The sequence below is a fragment of the Megalobrama amblycephala genome, linkage group LG10, assembly GCF_018812025.1.
Source record: "Megalobrama amblycephala isolate DHTTF-2021 linkage group LG10, ASM1881202v1, whole genome shotgun sequence".
NCBI classification, from domain to species: Eukaryota; Metazoa; Chordata; class Actinopteri; order Cypriniformes; family Xenocyprididae; genus Megalobrama; species Megalobrama amblycephala.
In genome coordinates, this window is record NC_063053.1 from 38,244,574 (window position 1) to 38,260,018 (window position 15,445).

General features: G+C 38.8%; 1 protein-coding gene across 2 annotated transcripts; it reads right to left on the reverse strand.

Annotated features, from left to right (window-relative positions):
• Positions 1-214: 214 nt before the first annotated feature.
• Positions 215-6,730, reverse strand: LOC125277675 (butyrophilin-like protein 2). 2 transcript variants are annotated; one of them, XM_048206139.1, is made up of 5 exons: positions 6,570-6,730; positions 3,677-3,738; positions 1,577-1,604; positions 1,095-1,418; positions 215-941 (listed from the first exon to the last, which is right to left on the reverse strand). In XM_048206139.1, the coding sequence occupies exons 3-5, from the start codon at positions 1,593-1,595 to the stop codon at positions 868-870; spliced, it is 417 nt and encodes a 138-aa protein (XP_048062096.1). In that variant the 5' UTR covers positions 1,596-1,604; positions 3,677-3,738; positions 6,570-6,730; the 3' UTR covers positions 215-867. The 2 variants fall into 2 exon arrangements, with proteins under 2 accessions (XP_048062096.1, XP_048062095.1); XM_048206138.1 differs by lacking the exon at positions 6,570-6,730 and adding an exon at positions 6,315-6,527.
• Positions 6,731-15,445: the final 8,715 nt, after the last annotated feature.

Below are 15,445 nucleotides of genomic sequence, written 5' to 3' on the forward strand. Positions count from 1 at the left end.
CAGTCGAGGATAGTGTGGACCCGGTAGATGAGCTCCTCATCAGCAACTAGCGAACTAAGTTTGTTGTTGATGGAAGCATGAAATAACTACATTTACAGTGTATTTTCAGTTAGTAAATAGACATGTCAATATATTTTTATATTTATTATATATTTTTATATATTTTAAGTATATTTATTTTTCACTAGGGATAAAAAATGATCTGTGGGGTATTTTGAGCTGAAACTTCACATTGAGGACACCCAGAATGGGGAGATAATATGCTGTTTGTGGAGTTGTTTAATCAGATCTTGAGAGATTTAATGTCTTTTATCATCAGTTGATTTCATCTAAGGCTGTGCTGGAAATCATTTGTAGTTATTGTGTTTCTCTTCAGTGTTTCTGCTTGTTAACAGCAGGCGTTCATCACTAATGCTCAATCATAAACTTAATTAATCACTTAATTATTTCATTAACTTTAACTCTGCTTCTGTATTATTTTAACTATATATAGAGAGGGGCAATATGTTCTCTGAGCAGAGTTGATTTAACTCTGGGGATTTTGCTATGTAAAACATAAATATAACTAACGACCCAATACAAATAGTCATTCATGATCAGATCTGGGAAGTGGCTTGGAAGTAAAATTGTAACTAGGACCAGTGTTTTGGACTAATGGCAACTAAAGTATATGTCTTTAATTTGTCAATTGTGGCTCACAACTACATTGTTCATGTTTGTTGCATTATATAAGCACCACTGTTTCAGTCATTTTTTGCTCCATTTTGGGATTTGCTTTACATGTTTTGGGTATGGAAACATCAGTGAGAGTTGTTGTTGTATATGAAACCTATGCAAGTCATTATGCCAATCAGATTATCCTTGGAATTATGAAATTATCATGAAATGAACTGAAATTGTGTACTCACCTGGGAATTCTGCTGGTCTTTCTGCTTGCAGCTCTTCAAATAATAAACAAATAAACAGCATGAAAGTCTCTATTCTAATTTCATTTTGTGGTAAAGTTGAAAGTTGAAACGTATATAATGTTGTTACAATACCTCCTCCTAATGAGCACACTGAGTTAATAAAGAATGAACTTATGAAGTACTCACCTCTTACTCCTACTGTTATCTCCTCTGTTTTGTCTCCACAGGTGACCTGACACAGGTAATCTCCAACATCGAATTCTCTGAACTCTCTCATGAGTAAGGAAATGTTTCCTCTCTTGTTATTGAACAGTCTCACTCTGCCCTCGTATCCTCTTCCCTCAATCACCTCTTTGTTCTTATAGAGACACACACAGTTTGTCTCCTTAAACCAAACGATCTCCATGTCAACAGCACTGACTTTAGGAGATAGGTGACATTGGACTGTGAATTCAGACCCTACTGACACATGAACTCGATGTTTTTCAGGACCAACAAGCTGAAACTCATCTGTGAGGAAAAAGCAAGAAACAGTGGAATCACATACACATAGCCACATATCCTAACTTTAAAAAAAAAAATTAAATTATAATTAAAAAGGTCTACATGGACACACTTCACACTGAATAATTTATTATTATTAATAGTAACTGAAAACAAAAACTTACTTTTGTGTGTTTCTGCCATTTTTCTCTCCTAAACGGGAACAGAACACATAGTCAGAGAGCAGACAGATTTCAGACTGATTGATTCTGCTATTTCACACACAGATAAACATGAGCTTTAAAGATGGGTTCAGAAGTAGGTAGAGCAGCTGCTTTTCTTCTCTGAACATCAGTCAGTTTGTTAAAGACTCAGTGGCATATGGTAGGCTTATGAAATAAAGAGGCAAAATCTCATCCCTTTTCCATCCAATGTAAATTCATGTCATTTCAATTTGATGGTTTTCTATGGGATGAAATTAGTCTCAAAATGAAATGCATGCACAATTATCCATGAACTTGATAAATTTTGCAGACATGTTTTACTATCCACAAACAAATCAAAAACAACTCGTGCAAAATCCAGAATTACATCAATGTGCAGCCTTTTGTACAAATATACAGAGAGCTGTGAATACAAATCTTAGATTTTGTATTAATGTAGTCAGAATAGATGGGTTTCTTGTATACAAACAATACTGGATGCGCACGTATTCAGGGAGCAAACGTGCTAACAGGTGTTACGCCGGGACATTCTAAAATGCTTAATGTGGCTTACTAAGACAATGATATTAACAGAGAAAACTCAGTAAACGCTATACTAATAAACTCTACTATGTACAGAAAAGCAGTTGAGCCCAGAATATGAATGCAACGTGTTTAATTTCCCGTTAAGCGTTTTGCTCCCATTGAAAACGCTTAATGTGGCTTAATGTACTAAGACAGTGATATTAAAAGATCAAACTCAGTAAACATCATACTAATAAACCATACTATGAACAGCAAAGCAGATGAGCCCAGAATATGAACGCGATTCATTTATTAGGGCCCGAGCACCGATGGTGTGAGGACCCTTTTGTAATTGCTCGGCCAATTCTTCTTCTCCGAAATTAATCGCATTTTTAAGGGCCTAAATATGCTCAAAAACTCATGAAACTTTGCACACGCGTCAGAAGTTGTGAACATTTACGTCTGATATGGGAATTAGGTGTGGCACAATGCCTCGATAGCGCCACCTACAAAATTTCAATTAAGCGCCCTTCACGCTACGTTTCACATACAGGTATGAAATTCAGTACACACATGTAACAGCCCAATACCTACAAAAAAGTGCCTGGGTGCAAAATCTGAAAATCCAATAGGAAGTGAGATATTTTGAATTTTCTCTGCAAAATTTTGGCAGTTTTTGCCATTTCCACACGTTGTACTTTAACAAACTGCTCATAGAGCTTTTATCAGATCAACATCATATTTGGTCAGTCTAATCTAAAGGCCTTTGAGACATTAAATTGCAAAGATCTTGAGTTTTCGCTGAAGGGCGTGTCCGTGGCGGCCTGACAAAGTCTGATGTTTCGCCATGAAAGAGGAAGTTGCTGTAACTCAGACATACAATATCCGATCTGCCCCAAACTTCACATGTGTGATAAGAGTCCTGGCCTGAAGACATCTTCATGACAATATTCAGTTACAATCAAAGCGCCACTTGTTGGTAGCAGGAAGTGTGCATCAAAATGACTTTGCCATATTTCTCCTTTATTTATCCGCTTAAATGACTATTGCCCACTGTTCACTGTTTTCCTAAGGCCACCGGGTGGCAGTGAGCCCAGGCGAGGTATTACACGTTGTGTTTTCCTCCCATAGAAAACTGCTATAAAGAAAACGCTTAATGACGCTTAATGTAGCTTACTACATTATATTAAAAGATTAAATTCTGCACAAACCATTTTTTCTGTATAGTATGCTTTATTAGTATAGTGTTTACTAAGTTTGGTTTGTTAATAACACTTTCTTAGTAATTTTAATATTGTAACATTAATCAACCATTGTAATTAACATAGATTTCGCATTGTTTGTAATTCTTGTTGCCTCAATATTAAACTGCCATTTCAGAGTTGGATCTGTTTGTTTGTGTTTAATTTGCATATTAATATAACATTATGTAAAACGTTAGCTACAGTTGACTAGTAGGATAAGTTATAACATTAGTGATCAGGTCTCGAATTAAATTGTAAAACTAAGTTTGCTAATCATAAAACCCTGACATACCCTATGAATTTATGAACTTACCTGGTTTTGTTGGTTGTTGATCCTTTCTATCCTAAATGTTTACGACAAGGCTACGTCACGACCTGCCACATTTGAAAGAAATTTGATACTGTAAACATACTGTACAAAACATAATACCTGTGACAGCTATCTAGGTGTGTGACAGTGAGGAAATGGCTAGGCATCATTTACTTTGGAAGTCTGGGTAGCACGGACTCCGCCGATTATATTAAGAAATTAACTCTGAGTAATGATGAGACATTGCTTTCTGCCCCGTAGTTGCGTGCACATCTCTGTGATGACGTTGCACAGTGACAGAAACTTGTCTACCGGAGCGAGCAACAAGTAAGATCTGCATTTGTGGATCAGGTGACACGTGTGCATTCATTGACTCTGTTTATTCCAAGATCTAGATAACTCATTACAGTGGCATGTGAAAGTATGTGAACCACTTGCAGAATCTGTGAATATCTGTGAGATATTTTTTTAGTACTGTCCTGAGTAAGATATTTTACAAAAAATATGTTTATATATAATCCACAAGACAAAACAAATAGCTGAATTTATTAAAATAACCCCATTCATAAGTATGTGAACCACTGATTCTCAGTACTGTGTGTGGTCACCTGATGATCCACGACTGTTTGTGTGTTTTGTGATGGTTGTTCATGAGTCTCTTGTTTGTCCTGAGCAGTTAAACTGAGCTCTGTTCTTCAGAAAAATCCTCCAGATCCTGCAGATTCATCAGTTTTCAAGCATCTTTTGCATATTTGAACCCTTTCCAGCAGTGACTGAATGATTTTGAGATCCATCTTTTCACACTGAGGACGACTGAGGGACTCAAACTCAACTTTTAAAAAAGGTTCAAACATTCACTGATGCTCCAGAAGGAAACACGATGCAGTAAGAGTCGGGGGGTCGGGGGGCCGAAGTCCCTCAGTCGTCCTCAGAGTGAAAAGACGGATCTCAAAATCATTCAGTCACTGCTGGAAAGGGTTCAAATATGCAAAAGACGCTGGAAAACTGATGAATCTGCAGGAGCTGGAGGATTTTTCTGAAGAACAGAGCTCAGTTTAACTGCTCAGGACAAACAAGAGACTCATGAACAACCATCACAAAACACACAAACAGTCGTGGATCATCAGGTGACCACACACAGTATTGAGAATCAATGGCTCACATACTTATGAATGGGGTCATTTAAGTTCAGCTATTGTTTTGTCTTATGGATTATATGCAAACATCTTTTATGTAAAATATCTTACTCAGGACAGTACTAAATAAAAAATAACATGCATTTTGTATGATCTCTCTTATTTTGTTAAAATTATTCACATTTTCACAGATTCTGCAAGGGGTTCACATACTTTCGCATGCCACTGTATGTCAATCAGGAAAGAATGGAAGGCCCCATGGTGGAGGTGTAGTGCTTGATGACAAAAAAACACTTGTCCAGTTTGCTTTTTGGACAAGCACCTTGTTTCTCGGCTGGCCAATCATTATTCAACTTAAACACAGCGCATGAAATAACCTTCACAAGCTCCTTATATGCTAGCACATCTACTATCTAAATTCATATAATTTTTTGTTTAACTTCTGCGTAATGTAATTCCAGTGCTTATCACCATTAGTGAAAGTGTAATATTAATGTAAATGTGTATATCAAAATGAAAACGTGAGTTTCCACGTGAGTTTAAATCATTCTGTTATTTATTTAAACTGTTATTGTGAACATGCATTGTATTTATGATTATGACTCATAATGATGATTTAAAGGTTTTCCTCCATCTGCCGTCAGTCCCTCACCTCACCATTGGTGTCGCCAAACTGCTCTGTCTCGTACGCATGTGTTCGTACGCATGGGTCAGAGTTTGCGTGGAGGTGCGCAAATTTTCCCGTCAAGTTTGTTTTTATAAATCACAGCTTATGCGTAGGAACTGGTGTACGCCTCTTTCAGGGCCTGTTTTGTGCGTACGCAACGGTTATAAATGAGGCCCCTGATGTCAGGAGTACATGAAGGCTGTTATGTTCACTCTTACATCCAACAACAAAACACCTCAATCGCTTACGAGACATTATTGTCGCTACAGCTGCTCCAGCCTGGAGAAAATGGTGGACTGTGTACAACTCACTCAGGGCGGGGTCTATGCTAATATGGCAGTGTCCATCAGCAGTTGTGGGCGGGGCCTGTGCAAAGTAACGTCACATTGCCAGGAACCTGCAAACAGCTTGTTCTGAGACACTGCTTATGATTTATGGGGATTAAAAAACAGAGCGGGTTGATTTTTATCATTATAGGGTGGTTGTGTACACACACTGCCAACATACATTTATGTACAAACAGCATGTAAAAGTGAATTTTGCATAATAGCTATAATAGCTAGTCCTAATCTGTGTCAGTATTTGACAATCGAGGTATAGTGCTCATTCACAATGTAATTCATATCAGTTGCCTTAAAACTGTAACTGAAGTGTAATTAAACCATTTGCAGAAGCTGTTCTGTATTAGTATTTTCAGTTTTAAGCAATAAACACACATTCGTATGGTACTGTTTCCTATGGAAAATGTACATTTAAATACAGACATGCATTGCCATTTTTCATATTACATTTCAAATTGAATATTGCTACACATACGCTTCCATAGGTTTCCACTTACCTTTACTGTTCTTCTCAAAAACCTGCTCAGGTAAATTGTCACACCTAAAGCTGTCACTCGATTAGTACAGTTGTGGACAGTGTGAAGTTTTTCCACATTTTCTTGTTAAAACAAATGTTATAAATTCTGTTGATTTTAAAAGCAAATGATTTTAAAAGGTCAAAGAGTGTTTGAAGAATGCTGTCTGCAATGAGGCAGAAAGAACCTGTTCTGCTGTTTTGATGAATAGAAAAAAGATCATGTGGCTGCACTCACTGTGTCAGCTTGTGGTTGACTCTGTCACATGTCTGTTCAGTTTAGTTTCATTATCATGGTTAGAAAGTGGCTTGGCAGCTGCCAGTGATGATACTCCAAATGCTGTTTGTCAGTATGAATGATATAAACTTCCATGCCTCTATGATATTCAGATTTGAAGATATCCCTGTTTGGATTTGTATTGCTAGGGTGCTTGACAATGGTTGCTAGGGCGTGGCAAGGAAGTGTTGAAGGTGACTGACTGTTTGCTGTCAAACGAGCCAACCCTCATGTTTCTATGACACTTCTATCTAAAGATGTCCCTTTGATCTCTTTGAATGGAAGTCTATGGAACTTGTTGCTAGGGTGCTCTAAATGGTTGCTAGGGTGTGTCTTGACAGCTTCATGATGATCCTGAGAGACTGATTGGTCGCGAAATGAGCCCGCCCCCCTTGTATCTATGTCATTGTGATCCAGAGTTATGTTCAATACAAAATCCCTATGTAATTTCCCATAGTAGGAAAAACACAGTACTTCCTGGTTCATGGGCACGGCTTCACCATAGTATGTCTATGGGGAAATTTGGGCAGCTCTTGCGCCACAGGGGTACAACTTACACCCCATTTTGAGATATGGTCTGACAGAGCCTGTCAGCCTCTTCAATCGTGGTGACCCACAAGTTTCTACGAAATTCTGATTAGGAGCTATGACCCAAACATATAAATTCAGTCATTATTTACTCAGTTTCATGCTGTTCAATTACTGTGGGGTTTTTTTTCTTTTTTTGAACACAAAAGGTGGTTTTGGTAAAATCCTGCTGTTTCTGTTCACACAATATCAGTCAATGGAGCCTGACTTTCAGAAGCTTCATGACATTATTTGATGATGCTTTTGAAGCTCCATTGTATGAACAGAAACCAGCAGAACAAACTTGACCAAATGACATCCTCAATCTTTTGGTCTTTGTCTAGATGCTCTCGCTGGCTCTGGACTCACTGAGGATGAAGAAATCACATCAACATCAGTTCAGATGAGGCAGTAAGAGCAGGAGGAGTGATTAAGGGTCTCATCCATGATTCTACACCATTTCCAGGATCTACTGTGGCTCTCCATCCTCAGTGCTCACACCAGTCTGAGGACATTTCACATCCTACAAAAATACACAGTCATCATACAAAAGCAGTCATTTTATATATATATATATACTGTATACAACTCTCAGACGATTGTTAGTATGGTAAAGGATATGACAGAGTTAATGTATTTGGTCTTGGTGGAATAGATCTGCTATGCTGCTGCTGTAGATTATTCCTGCTGTTGCAGAGCAAGTACAGGAACTTTCTACTGCCAATACCTACGCCGATACGCTGCTGCGAGTGAGACATAGTGCTGCTGCACATATAGCATATATCAATAACCCATAGCAGATCTATGCAGGTGGAGCTGGGGAAGGTGGAGGGCTTTAGAGGAACTCTGAAACACGCTGCAAACTGCTATAGTGAATGTAATCAGCCATTTAAATGTGAGCAACAAGCTCATTGGCTGAAGATGTGACATGGACCAATCAGCTTGTGCCAGTAGTTATCATCAGCTTGCATTAAGACCCATCAGCCTGTGCAATAGAGTTTCATGACAGAACATGACATATATATAAAGTATCTTTTTTCTGTCTTCATTTCAATGTGGGGTCTCCGAACATCCTGAAAGGGACTTTTTTTCACGGTAACATACAACCAGATATCATTCCAATGTATTTATTTTTTATTTGTAGAGCTAGAAAGTGTCAACCACGATATCAATTCTCATGCCATTTAGACAAAAGGAACATTTTATTATTATTATTATTCAAAAAGACAAACAGTGGCGCCCACAGAAGATTTTAATAGGTGTGGCAAGATGAGGCCACAGCAAATCTTGGAGTGGCAATATATGACAAACAAGAGGCGCATTCCAACTTCACCTAAGCGCCAGGCTCAAGTCAAACGAGCGCGGAAAAGGTAGCTTCAGTTGAACAACAGTGAACTGCGTTTAGCTGAGATGTTGTCAGGCTGAGTAAAACTCAGAAAAATAAACATGACTGTCCAAGCAGCCGTTATAGGGTAGACTGGGTACAGTTGGTACACTTTTTGCTCTTTCCATTACCACACCAAAACTAGGGATTGAAAATAAGTGATTTTTCATATTTCCTTTACTTGTCTACTAAAATGTTAATAATTATTAACATCCATAAATAGGTCATATTTGCCAAAATTAGCTCATAAACACAAGAAGCTTTTTTGTTCCACCTCTACCCATGTCGGGTACAGTTGAGACACCCATCTTGAATGCTGTAAAGCTGCCTAACCAATTCACTGCACATGTAAAATACCTTTAAAAATGAGAATTCAACAGTTTTTATTTCCATTTAGTATTTTATTTGATTATTTGTTTAGTTAAAAGTAGTTCATTTGTAAAACATTGAACAGTAATGACAAACAGCGATACAATATTTAATTTCAGTTCATCATTTTAATATTAACAGTTGAAAAGTTGAGTAACAGTAAAAAAACATTGCACAATTGCAAACAGCAATAATAAAACAGATAAAATCTATTAACTTGTGATCTTACATCGTGCAACTAAACTGGGGTGCGTTTCCCGAAAGCATTGTTGGTGAACTATGGTCGTAAGTCCCATTGAACTTCATTGGTAACGACGGAACTTACGACCATAGTTCGCTTTGGGAAACGCACCCCTGCATGTGCCGCAATAGGATTCTATGGTGCGGGTACATTTGGTTTTTTGTGTCTCAACTGTACCCCGCTGACCACCTCAAACATTTCTCTAGATTTTACGATGACCTTGCACAGATTAAGGTTTACGAAAATGTAAGTTAACTTTAACAGTTGTGTAAGGATGAGAAGCTGACCCACTCCATGACTCCCAATATAATGCACATCTTATCTTAGTCATGCAGTTCATTTTTTCATAATCAAATATTTAAAAAATAACATTATAATAGGCCTATTTAAACATAAAGAAAACGTATTTGGCTTAATTTTTTAATGGCTGAATGCTAATTTCGGTTAATTTTCATGACCAACACATGTTAAGGCCAATTCACACCGCGCCGACAACAGCCAACAAACTCATCTGTTGGAGTTTGTTGGATCGGTGTGAAACGCCTGTTGGCGTCTGTTGGCGTTTGTTTGCGTTGGTCGGAGTCGGTTTTCACCCGACCGAACATGTTTAATCGGCGTTTGTCGGGTCGTGGAATGTCTGCGAGGTGTGAACAGGTTTCCAACAAACGGCAACAAACTCTGACGTAATCTGACCTGGCTATGAGCCGTTGCCATGACGATGAAGCAAGTCCCCTGCAAAGACAGCCGTTTGATCGCGCCCGCGCCTCACACAAAACAAAGTACTGGAAACGTGACATCGCAGCTTGTTCGTTATAAAAAATAAAATACAATTAAAAAAAATAAAAATATACAAAAGGTACAATAGTCCATATAGTCAGTCCCTCCAGAAAAACGCGATTATGCGATCGCCTGATTTCATGCATAATCAGCCAAAGTCCGCATATTTATGCGGGGGTCGCATTTTTTCAAATACGCCGCATTTTCACCGCATAAATTGCCAATTTCAGCAAGCAAAATATGCGGGGCTAGCATGATTTCATAATCCCTGTATTTTTGTTGCAAAAAAGTCACATATATCTTAGCAGAAAGTTGACACATAAGTAAAGCGCCATTATTTACCCCCTATTGCCATGGGAACCTTATGAAGTGACGTAATTACGCGACGTGAACATCATCTGCAAACCATGAAACCATGATGATAGAAGAGCCTGTGGCTGCTGTCCGTCCGGCACGTTTTATTAAAAAATGCGATGGAATATGCGGGAATAGAATCATTCTCATTTGCCAACAAAAATAAGCGCAAAAGACCGCGCGAAGCAGTTTCCCGGTGTGTTACATGACAGTGAGGGCAAATTATTTTGCACTCCGTGCAACTGCGTGTTGACGCTGGAAAACCACTTTCACTTTGCCACCGCCAAGGATGGTTCAAGCAGCAGCGGAAGAAGCACACATTTTTTAAAATATTTTATTTATTCATTTTTGCAGAAGTTGTTGAATATTATTATTATTATTATTATTATTATTAATAATAATAATAATAATAATAAGTTTATTTTATATAGTGCCTTTCTACAAACTCATATTTCTTTTGTAAAGCTACAGAACTTGTTTGACTCAATGTTTTGTAAGTTTGAGCCATGTGTTAATTAAGGTCTGAAATAAAACAGAATGAGAACTTAAATATTCTGTGATTTAGTATGCTTGCTTATCATAGGAAGTAATAAGTAGGCTAATAAGAAATGACTCTTTACAATAAGGTAGTAGCCTAGTGAGAACAGGGTGTTGGGGGAATCACTTTTTTCTCTCTCTCTCTCTCTTTTTCATCAAACCGCAGTTTTTGCAAGTTCCCGCAATTTCATCGCATAAAACTGCAAAAATTCCCGCATATTCCATCGCATTTTTTAAGAAAACGTGCCGCAAAATCAAGGATTTTTGCCCGCAACAATCACAAAAAAATTCCGCGTTTTTCTGGAGGGACTGTATAGTGCAATCCGTGCCACTCAGCAAGAGCAGCAGCTCCACTTCACCGAAAGATAGAGGTAACGTTAACGTTAACCACTGAGAGCAACGCAGGTTTACATTCAGTTTCGTTTTTAACACTTCGTTTTGGCTTGTTTAGCTACATGGTTGTATATGCTTATGGGTCTCGTTAATAAAAAGGGTCGCGCTAAAAAAAAAAAAAAGTTTAAAAACCGGTGTATACCAACCAAAATGTTACGATCAGATCGATGGCTACAGCGCTTCGGATTTCAGGTATTTTTGTTTTGCTTCAATATTTTAATACAATGAAAATATATGATACTATGTTATTAATATAATAAACTTGCCTGACAATATTGTTAACATGGTTACATATGTAGTTGTGGAATTTTCCCAGTCAGACGTCACTCGTTGGTCGGTGTTTGTTGGGGCGGTGTGAACATGACAGTTTTTTCCTCGTAGAATTTTAAATCCAACGGCCAACTTGTTTGTTGGCGTTTGTCGGTGCGGCGTGAATTGGCCTTTAACCGACCATTAACCGTTAACTGATAAGTTTTGAATTTTAAATTAGGATTAAATAAAAATAAAATTGACAAGTTGCAGTGACAAACAATACAAATTTCTCTTTTTTTTTTTTTTGCTTGCGCAAACAGCAGAACAACAAAACATGAGTATTCACACATTGTCAAATGATCACGGATAACTCCAGGCTGAGGCGCCGGTGCGTCACTTAAAAATAACTTAAAATACTCCGTACAGATAAGAGTAATACATCATAAAACTGTATAAAAAACCTGTAAATATCTACTATTTGTGTAGGCCTTTACTCACAATAACAAATCGTGCTTTTGTAAAATAAAGCAATCAGGATGACCTTTCTGACGTCTGTCTCCATGTGAACTTGTAAAATAGAGCAGTATCACGACCTTATGACGACATGAATGGCTGTGCGCATTGCCCTTTTTGCCAAGTAAAAATAATATTTACGGACTTATGTCCATTTTAAAGAATTTAACTGGTGTGGCAGTGGCACAGTAAATATGCTAAAAATTTGGTTTGTTAGGGCATGCAGGCTATATTTATATTGTTCTCAAAAATACTGGAACTGTAAAATGTAGGCCTACAAAAAAGTTATTATTTTTGCTCGGTTGTACATCCGTATACATATATTTGATTAAGAAAAGTGAACTGCATGACTAAGATCAAAACATAGGATTCGCAATATATCGGGAGACATGGAGTGGGTCAGACATGATTGTGACCACTTCATTAAGTTTTGTTTTGTAGAAAGCCTTTCTTTTAAGTGAATTTCGTTTGGTAAAAATTGTATCTTAATTTTAATCAATGTTTCATCAACCGATCACCTGGATTTAATAAATAAGAAGCAAATATATGTGACAATATAATCCTGACATGGAGGCGCGGGCGCGATCACTCGCAAGCGAACTGGAGCGCGCCTTATATAGGCTAAATGAACCGAAACTCAGCGTGTAGGCTGCTTGCCTCACAGACATGAGAAATATACAGAAAGTGTGAAATGTCTACTTTTAAACAAAATAATTCAGAGCAAAAAGAAATAGGCTACTCTCTGATAATGTAGGCCTAACCCGAATGAAATGTGCATCTCTGCGGAGATGATGAGCAGAGCGGGATTAACGCAAAGGCAAACTAGGCACGTGCCTAGGGCCCGATTGGCGGGATGGGGCCCAGACAGAGGGACAAAAAAATAAATAAATAAATAAATAAAAATAAAATAAAAATAAAATAAAATGTACAAATGTCCTATCTACAATTTATTTCAATATTTATTAATTAACTAAAAATAGTGACGATGTTTATCTTAACCATAGACTGTTACATTACGTCACATTAACGCCAGCCCATGACTGTATTTATATAGAGGCGGCGGCGCCAGCCAGTTAAGTCCGAGGAGACGTCAGCGGCGGTCAGGTCAGAGCGGGACAACAAAGCTAGCAGGCAGGTGTGTTTTGAGTAGGCTAACATTCAAGATGCTTTCGGGTGCGGCAAAACGTAAAAAGAAAAAAAAATGAAGAGGAACAAAAGAAGAGACAGCGGGGGCTTTACAGAAGTTTCTGTCGGGCAGCCGTCCGACAGCTGTGAACCTGCTCGAGTCAGCAGAGCCAAAGGCCGAGCCAGGCCCGGAGACACGGCCCGAAGACGCGGTGGAAGATGCGGCGGGAAATGCGGCGGAAGACACTGTGGCGCCCGCGCCGTCAACATCAGCGCCGTCACAGAACGACAAACTGATGGAAGAACAGCAGCCAGCCAGAAGTGAGCCCAATATGGTTTTGCAGCAGGAGCCTCTAGACCCAGAAAGGGTATTAACAAGCTACCCATCTGATCCTGCAAAGTGGGACCAAATTGATGACAGGATGCGTGAGTACTTTGCACTAAACCATCCCTGTCAAAATATTGGAGATTTCTCTGCATCACAGAGGAAATATGGAGACATTAACCGAAGCTTAACCAAGAAACATTTCTTTAGAAAAAAGCTAAATGGAGAAACCCTGTCAAGAAAATGGTTAGTGTACTCACTGTCTACTGGCACTGTATTCTGTTACTGCTGCAAGTTGTTCAGTATAAGAGACAATCAATTTGTCACTGGATTTAATGACTGGAAAAACTGTGCTAATCGCTTGCATGAACATGAGAATAGTATGGATCATTGTACTGCTGTGCTGAGTCTATCATCACTTGGAAATAAAAATGCACGCATAGATTCAAACATAGTACAGCAACAGGAGTCTGAGAGAGCATACTGGCTCAACATTTTGAAACGTATAGTGGGAACTATTCAGTTTCTTTCTTCACGAGGACTGCCCTTCCGATGAGTTAGTAGGATCACCCCACAATGGGAACTTTTTGGGCTGCTTGGAGTTAATTAGTCGCTTTGATCCACTTCTGTCAGAGCATCTAGCCAGATATGGAAACAAGGGCAGGGGACATACCAGTTACCTGTCCTCTACAGTTTGTGATGAGTTTATTCAGATGATGGCTGAGAAAGTTCTGCGTGCCATTGTAAAAGAAGTTAAAGATGGCAAGTATTTCTCCATCATTGTGGACTCAACACCTGACGTCACACATGTTGATCAGCTTGCTTTGATAATTCGCTATGTCCTGAAGAAAAGTGGTGACCCTGTCGAGAGATTTTTGGAGTTCATACCACTACATGGTCATACTGCAGAACACATGGAGGAAACACTCAAATCTGAGTTAAAAGAACTGGACATTGATTTGATGGACTGTCGTGGGCAGAGCTACGACAATGCTAGTAACATGGCAGGGAAATTTGGGAGATTTTAACAGCCTATCTCACAAAATGTGAGCGTGAGCGAGGTCTGACACTGAAGAGCCTTTCCGGCACAAGGTGGTCTGCAAGAGCTGATGCAACAAAAGCTCTGAGATTTGGCTACAAATCTATACAGGATGCTTTGAACGAAATCAAAGTTGACCATGGAACCCCCAGAGCTGCTCAATATGAGGCGAGTCAATTAATAACAGTGATGGAAACCCTTGAAACTGCAGTTATGACAGTACTGTGGGATGAACTGCTGAGAACAATCAATTTAACCAGCAAAGCATTGCAACAGGTACAAATTGATGTATGTACTGTTCCTATTCTGTACAGTTCACTCATAGAATACATAGGACAGGCCAGAAATGATTTCGATGTCTATGAAGCGGAGGCCAAGACTCTCACAGCGACAGAGGGATACAAAGCAGATAGCCAAAGGAGACGAGTGAAGAAAGTTATGTTTGGTGAGTCTGCAGGTCCAGAGGTGTGGCGCTCAGGCCGTGAAGCATTCTTGATTGACACACATTATGTCATCTGTGACTGCTTGTCACAAGAATTGAAACAACGCAAAGACGCATACAAAAACGTGGAGGAGAAATTTGGTTTCCTTACTAAAACGAAATCAATGAACATATCCGTGCAGCCACAGAAAAGCTGAAGAACATATACCCCCAGGATCTTGAGGAGGACTTTACAGCAGAGTTTTGCCAGTTCATCTCAATGGTAAAAGATGAAGAATCAGCCATGGCCATGTACAAGAAGTTCCTAGAGCTAGGCTTGAGGGATGCTTTCCCTAATGTGGACATTTGCCTTCGCATGTATCTGACATTACCGATTGCAAACTGTTCAGGAGAAAGATCATTTTCTTTGTTGAAACGAGTAAAAACATACCGGAGAGCAACAGTAACAGAAAAAAACTGAATGCCGTTGCCCTGTTGGCAATTGAAAATGGATTCACAACTGCCCTGGATTTTGAAGAC